The following is an 8188-nucleotide window of genomic DNA, read 5'->3' as shown; positions in this document are numbered from 1 at the left end:
ATTTTTTTTTTTTTTTTTTTGTAAGAAATATAACATAAAAAGGTTAGTGCATAAAAACTAATAACGACATGAAGATGCTCGAAAAATAAAGAAATAAATAGTGAAATGAAAAAGGGAAAGAATTCGGGTTGCCTCCCGTAAGCGCTTAGTTTTAAGTCATTAGCTTGACTTTACCTTGCAATCAAGTGGATGGTGGAGAGGTGAACTCCTTGAGTTCAAGGGAGAAGACTTTTCCAAGTGTGTCACCCTCATAGTAGATCTTGAGGCGTTGGCCATTCACTTTGAATGGCTCCAAGTCCTTGCCACAAACCTCAACCGCACCATGTGGAAAAACCGTTTTCACCTCAAAAGGGCCACTCCATCTAGACTTGAGTTTGCCCGGAAAAAGCTTCAATCTTGAATTGTAGAGTAATACCTTGTCACCTTCATGAAATTCCTTCTTGTTGATATGTTTGTCATGCCACTCCTTGGTTCTTGCCTTGTAGACACTAGCGCAATCATAAGCATTCATCCTTAACTCTTCTAACTCATGCAATTCCAATAGACGTTTTTCACCCGCACTAGCCAAATCAAAGTTGAGAGTCTTGATTGCCCATAGCGCCCTATGCTCCATCTCAACCGGTAAGTGGCAAGATTTGCCATACACCAATTTGTAGGGAGTGGTACCTATAGGAGTTTTGAAAGCCGTCCTATAGGCCCACAAGGCATCGTCCAACTTAATAGACCAATCTTTCCTATGCCTCTCAACGGTTTTCTCAAGAATGAGCTTCAATTCACGGTTAGAAATTTCCGCTTGACCACTAGTTTGAGGATGATATGACAAACCCACCTTGTGGTGCACCCCATACTTGGCCAAAAGCGCACGAAAGGACTTTTGCGCAAAGTGGGAACCACCATCACTAATTATGGCCCTAGGAACTCCAAATCGAGGGAGAATAGTCTTCTTAAACAACTTCATTACCACTTTGGCATCATTGGTTGGGGATGCTATAGCTTCAATCCATTTGGACACATAATCAACCGCCACCAAGATGTATTTGTTGCCATATGAAGAAGGAATGGCCCCATAAAGTCTATGGCCCAAACATCAAAGACTTCTAACTCAAGTATAGGGTTTTGAGGCATTTCATCTCTTCGTGAAATATTTCCGGTGCGTTGACACCTATCACAAGTCTTGACATGGACCCAAGCATCCTTGAATAGAGTGGGCCAAAAGAATCCACTTTGTAGGATTTTAGCTACCGTTTTGTTAGCACTCATGTGACCTCCACATGGTGAGGAATGACACATTTGGAGGACACTAGACACCTCCTCATCCGGCACACATCTCCTAAGGAGGCCATCCACCCCTCTTTATACAAGATGGGCCATCCCATATGTACCTCTTAGCATCATGCTTCAATTTCCTTTTTTGTTAAGTTGTAGAATTCGGGGGAAAAACACTACAAGCAAGATAGTTTACAAGATCCGCATACCAAGGAAGCTTCTTACTCTCAATGGAAAACAAGTGGTCATCCGGAAATGAAACATCAATAGGAGGGTCAAAAACATTTCCAACTCCCTTTTCAACTCGAAGTCTTGACAAATGATCGGCCACTAAGTTTTCGGCCCCCTTCTTATCCCGGATTTCCAAATCAAATTCTTGCAAAAGTAGTATCCAACGGATAAGGCGAGGCTTGGCTTCCTTCTTGGCTAGAAGATATTTGAGAGCCGAGTGGTCGGTGTACACTACTACTTTTGAGCCAAGGAGGTAGGGCCGAAACTTTTCCAAGGCATACACTATGGCAAGAAGTTCTTTCTCGGTGGTGGCATAGTTCACTTGTGCCCCATCAAGAGTCTTGCTAGTGTAATAGATGGCATGAAGGGCTTTGTCACTCCTTTGCCCCAAAACCGCCCCTATGGCATAGTCGCTCGCATCACACATGATCTCAAATGGCAAGTCCCAATTCGGAGGTTGAATAATTGGAGCCGAGACAAGTGCTTGTTTAATCTTGCAAAAAGCTTCAAGACAATCATTAGTAAACAAGAATGGGGCATCCTTGACAAGGAGATGAGTAAGAGGTTTGGCAATCTTGGAGAAATCCTTGATAAAACGGCGGTAAAATCCCGCATGACCAAGGAAACTCCGCACCCCTTTGACATTTGTGGGAGGGGGAAGTTGCTCAATAACCTCAACCTTCGCTTGTCAACTTGAATACCCCTTTGAGAAATAACAGCCCAAAACAACACCTTCTTGTACCATGAAATGGCACTTTTCCCAATTCAACACCAAATTAACTTCTTCACATCTTTTAAAACTTGTGCAAGGTGAGCCAAACATGAATCATAGTCTTGACCATAAACACTAAAGTCATCCATGAAGACTTCCATTATGTTCTCAAGAAATTCAGAAAATATGGCCATCATACACCGTTGAAACGTAGCCGGAGCATTACATAACCCAAAAGGCATCCTTCGATATGCGAAGGTACCAAAAGGGCATGTGAAAGTATTTTCTCTTGGTCTTCCGGATGGATTGGGATTTGAAAAATCCGGAGTATCCATCAAGGTAGCAAAAGAATTTTGTGCTTGGCTAAACGTTCCAACATTTGATCTATGAAGGGAAGAGGAAAGTGGTCTTTCCGGGTGGCGGTATTTAGTCTCCTATAGTCAATGCACATACGCCACCCGGTAACAACTCGGGTTGGAATCAACTCATTGGAATCATTTTTAACAACCGTTGTTCCACCTTTCTTAGGAACTACTTGAACCGGGGAAACCCATTTACTATCCGAAATGGGGTAAATGATCCCCGCATCAAATAGTTTCATTACCTCTTTCTTCACCACTTCCTTCATATTGGGGTTCAACCTTCGTTGAGCCTCAATAGAAGGCTTGTGACCCTCCTCAAGGCAATGCGATGCATGCAAAAGTCCGGGCTATCCCTTTTAGATCATCAATGCTATACCCAATGGATTTTTTGTGAGCTCTTAAAACCGTGAGGAGTTTTGAGAGTTGATCATCATTGAGGTTAGCATTAACAATAACCGGACTAGATTCATCTAAGAACACATATTTGAGAGATGAGGGAAGGGGTTTAAGATCAAGTTTATGTACCTCCTTGGTGGATTCATTCTCCAAGTCTTCACATTGAGTATTCAAACTCTTATGTTCCATCACATCCAAAGCTTGAACCATATGTAACACATGTTCTTCATCATAGTCTTTGACATTCAACAAAGCAAACTCAAGAGGATCATGAGTATTATGCAAATGCATGTTCCTACTTTCATGGATAACATGTTCAAGTATATCAATTCGCATGCAATCGTCCATATAAGAAGGGCATTTCATAATTTGAGTGAAGCTAAAAGCTACATGTTCATCACCTACCTCAAAAGTTAGCTTGCCATTTTTCACATCAATGATAGCCCCCGCCGTAGCTAGAAATGGTCTACCCAAAATTATTGGCACATTAGGGTCTTCTTCCATTTCTAAGACAACAAAGTCAACGGGAATGTAGAACTTCCCAACCCTAAGAGGGACATCTTCAAGCTTTCCAATAGGCATTTTTACCGATCTATCGGCCAATTGAAGGGAGATGTGAGTAGGTTTAAGGTCTCCTAGGTTCAATCTCTTGCAAACCGAGTAGGGCATAAGACTCACACTAGCACCTAAATCACAAAAGCCTTGTCAATAACCATGTCTCCTATAGCACAAGGGATGGAAAAGCTTCCGGGGTCCTTAAGCTTGGTGGGTAACTTATTTTGGATGATTGCACTACAATTCTCCGTGAGATTAATGGTTTCCACACAATCTAAGGCCCTCTTTTTGCTCAAAACATCTTTCAAAAACTTGGCATAGGTAGGCATTTGCTTAATGGCTTCGGTGAAAGGGATGTTAATGTAGAGCTTCTTCAAGACATCAAGGAACTTGGCAAATTGATCATCAAGCTTTGCACCGGCAAACCTAGAGGGAAAGGGAAGCTTAGGTGTGTAGGTGGAGGTGTACTCTTGGCTTCCTCAACAATCCTAGGTTCTCTTCTAAGCTCTTGCCCTTTTCACTAGCCTTGGGGCTTGTATCATCCTCAATATCAATGGCTTTTTCATTTTCACTTTCAACTTCATGCTCTTTCTCAACTCTTGTATCCACCACCTCCCCAAGTTGTTTTCCACTCCTAGTAACTATGGCATTGCATTGGTCTTTAGGTGGCACTCCTTGGCTAGGCAAAGATCCGGAATTTCTAGGAGAAGAAGTAGCTAATTAGGCAACTTGGGTCTCTAGCATCTTGTTTGTGAGTGCTAAGGGAATCCACTTTTTGTGACAATTGAGCTACTTGTTTCATTGCTTCACTTTGTTGGGCCATAAAAGTTTCCATCATCAACTCCATGTTAGACTTTTGAGGAGAGGTTGCTTAGGTTGGAATCCGGGAGGTGGATTGAAGGGAGGTCTATTACTTTGGTAGTTACCCGGGGGTCTTTGGTTATGCATGTGGGAAGAGGCTTGGCCTTGATTTTGGTAGTAGTGGTTGCTAGGTCCTTGCCCTTGGTTTCCCCGATAACTAAAGTTAGGATTATCTTTCCAACCCGGATTAAAAGTATTAGAGTATGGGTCCCTTCTAGGATTGGAATAGTTTTGAAAGGCATTCATTTGTTCCATTTGAGGGGAAATAGGAGATGAGGCTTCAATCAAATAACATTGATTAGCATGATGTTCATATGAACCACACAAATCACAAAACATAATATCCATCGGCATAGAAGCGACATGTGAGACATTATGACCATGCATGGGTGCATTAGGAGATTTGGGAGGGGGATGAGATGTAGAAGAGGAAGAGGAAAGCATATTTGACCTTTGTAATTGAGTGACCAAGGCATCAAGCTTGGTAGACAGCATATTGATGGGCTCCACATCGTACCTCCCACCTCTTCGTTCATTGCGATCATGTCCCCAATCCGAATCATTTTGCACCACATCATCAATAATATCGGATATACCCGCTAGAGGCTTCTTCATGATTGGACCACCGGCACCCGCATCAAGACTTGTTTTAGAGGCTTTTGTGAGACCATGGTAGAAACAATGGAGTGTAAGACCTTCATTCAAACCATGATGAGGGCATATCCTCAATAACTCTTTGAACCTCTCCCAGTTCTTGTAATGTTTCATCACTCTCTTGCTTGAATGTCATAATTTGAGAGCGCATATCGGCGGTCTTATCCGGAGGAAGTATTTGCCAATGAAAGCTTGAGTGACTTCAGCCCATGTAACCAAAGAGTCATTCTCAAGTTTCTTCAACCATTGCTTTGCTTTGCCCGCTAAAGAGAATTTGAAGAGACTTAGGCGAATGTAGTCTTCAGAGACACCATTGTGTTTGACCGTAGAACAATAGTCTGTGAATGTTTACAAATGAGCTTGTGGATCCTCATCCTTTGCTCCACTAAATTGATTCCTTTCTATCAAGCCAATCAAAGCGGGGCGAAGCTCAAAGTCATTGGCTTGGGTAGTGGGTTGAGTTATGGCGCTTCTTGACTCAAAAGGACCCGGAACACCATAGCTTCTCAAGTCTCTAGGAGGATCCGCCATTGAGCGATCACTAGTAGTAGGACTTGATGATCTAGAAGAGTGAGGAGAACTTCCTTGAGAAGATCTTGGAGTGGTAACTTCTTCTTCGTGTACAAAGTCCTCAATATTGACCGGAGTGGAAGATGATGCTTGTTGGGTTCGTCGTGCGGCTCTAAGCCCTCGTCGTATGGCCTTGACTGTCCTCTCCAACTCTGGATTATATGGAGTCAAAGGAAAGGCACGTCCACTTGGCATACAAAGCTAAGCAAAGATTAGCAATAACAAGACAACAAGCAACAAGATGAAATGAAAATAGTAAAAGACTTAGACTCACACAATTTACAACGTTTTAATGCTAGACGCTATTCCCCGGCAACGGCGCCATTTTTGACAAAGGAAAAACTAGGTCGTCACTAGCTCTTAAAATCAAACAAACCTAACTAAATCACTAGACTAGTAAAGTGATAAGTAAGGGTCGAAATCCACAGGGAATAGCAAGAAGAACAACCAATGTTGCTAATTGTTGCAAGCTAAGACGAAGATTTAGCAAAAGGTTTGGTTTGTTAAACTAAGAACTAGATTAAGTAATCAACTAAGGTCTTAAGAAAAAGCTAAATGATTAGACAAGAAATTGATTGATAAAAACATTGGGAGAAGGGGATAAACACCATCCAATCATGATTTAGGAAGTAAGAAATGCGAAGTGAGGGGAAGGATCAAATAAACAAACCCTCACTCAATTCTCACTCTCATGAGCAATTAAGTAAGAAAATAACATAAACATCAACTCTAGTCTCCTCTCTCAACTTGACTAAAGCATAAATCAACAAACATCATAATTCTGGAATGCAAGTAGATAAGAGTTATGCTATTGATCGATTAAGAAACCCAAAGAACCCCTATCTTCTTATTCAAATACCAAAATCAATCATGGTTGGGTTTTCACCCCAACCCCTAACTAATTAACTACTCACTAATCATTATAGTCATCATAAATACTAATAGAAGGAGAAAGTGAATCAAACATGAACAACTAAACAATCAACACACCAACTAAATCAAGATTAAGATAAAAACTAAAATCTAAACATGGGTTAAACTAATTTTAGACAAAACTTAAATAAACAAAAAGATAAGAGTATAAGAAGTAGAGAGAAGAGGAGATATTACTTAAACCATGAAGAAGAAATGAAGATCTTGCATAAAAACCATAATTTTTGTCATAATCCAAGCTACAAAACCATGGAAATCTACTTTCTCTCTCTAGAACCTTACTTTCTCTCACTAGATTAAGCTAAGAACTCTCTAAAAATGATTTACTGGAATTAAAGTTTATTCGTCATTAAGTGAAAAAGGTATTTATATCCCCACAAAAACGAGGCTAAAATCAGCGTTTAACATAAAAATATCGCGAAAATAACAAGGAGCGCCCGTTCCTTGTAAAACAGGAGCTCCTGCTCCTAACAAAATGAGGCGTTGGAGCGGGAGCTCTTTGGTAGCTCCTAGGTCGCTCCAAGGTTTCTGCCAACAAAAGTGGCTGCCCAGCAAGTGGGGAGCGCCCGCTCCTCAATATAAAGGAGCGCCCGCTCCTTGTATAATGTGCTCCAAGGAGCGCTTGCTCAATGGTAGCTCCTTGGTAGCTCCAAAGTTTCTGCCCTCCTTTGCCATCCTCAACGCATAAAGGAGCGCCCGCTCCTGTTTCCTTGAGAGCTCCCGCTCCTTTGCTCCTCATGCTAGGAGCTCCAGCTCCTTGGTGGCTCCCTCCTAGCTCCAACTTTCTGGTTTGCTTTGTCATGTACAGGGACGTTCAGGAGCGCCCGCTCCTCTTTTACAAGGAGCGCCCGCTCCGTTTTCCTTTCTGCCTTCTTCCTCATAAACAAAAACATCAACAATAGTTAGTGGTCAAAGGAGAGGGGAAAGAACCATGAAATTTCATCTACCTAGCATGCATTGTTAGAGGATGAAAAATGATGAAATTAAGGGGAAAAGTGCATTTGGATCCAAAATTATCATGTAAATCTTGCCAAAATATGCATATGAGTGAGACCAAATTCTCACTCATCACCTAGATTAAACTATTTGTTGATGTTGTTAAATAATGTAAACTAGGGTAAGTCATACAACTAGCAAATATTTTAATTTTATACATAATAATATAGTAAATTAGTTATAAAATCAAATCTAGAAATTATAATAAAATATGAATAAGTATAAAATTCAGATTGAAAATGCTTAGAGAAAGTACGAAGACTCAAATAAGTATAAGACACTGCACAAAATTTAGTTTAATATAAGTTATAAGATAACCATGAAAGATTACAAGATATTCCCTTGATTCCTATTTGTTCTTCCTATTTTGACTTTTTTTATCACTTAAAATGATTCTAAATAGGAAGAAGAAATAGGAACATAGAGATTAATAAGGAAATCAATAATAGGATTGAATTACATCAATAGCTATGAAAATTAGAGGTAGATAGTGCTCGAGAAGAGATCAAAAAAGACATATGGAAGTGTGGTCATGAAAACGCCCCACTTGGAATTGTGTTGCATGCCTCCAAGAGTTTTTGATATAATTAGGTCAAGCTTAGCTTTCTCATTAATTTCACAAGAATATATATACAGGAGTAATAAGGAAACC

General features: G+C 40.6%; 1 protein-coding gene across 1 annotated transcript; it reads right to left on the bottom strand.

Moving 5' to 3' along the window:
• Window positions 1–2534: 2534 nt before the first annotated feature.
• On the bottom strand, window positions 2535–3673 carry LOC130591727 (uncharacterized). Its single transcript, XM_057395520.1, has one exon. The coding sequence runs from the start codon at window positions 3634–3636 to the stop codon at window positions 2887–2889; it is 750 nt and encodes a 249-aa protein (XP_057251503.1). The 5' UTR covers window positions 3637–3673; the 3' UTR covers window positions 2535–2886.
• Window positions 3674–8188: the final 4515 nt, after the last annotated feature.

The sequence above is a fragment of the Beta vulgaris genome, chromosome 6, assembly GCF_026745355.1.
Source record: "Beta vulgaris subsp. vulgaris cultivar EL10 chromosome 6, EL10.2, whole genome shotgun sequence".
Lineage (NCBI taxonomy): Eukaryota > Viridiplantae > Streptophyta > Magnoliopsida > Caryophyllales > Amaranthaceae > Beta > Beta vulgaris.
The sequence above is the reverse complement of the archived record's forward strand: the minus strand, read 5'-3'. Positions and strand labels throughout refer to the sequence as shown.

Bases quoted from the DNA above. Each gene is read 5' to 3' on its own strand.
- LOC130591727 (XM_057395520.1), bottom strand. From the start codon at position 3,636: ATGCCCTACTCGGTTTGCAAGAGATTGAACCTAGGAGACCTTAAACCT.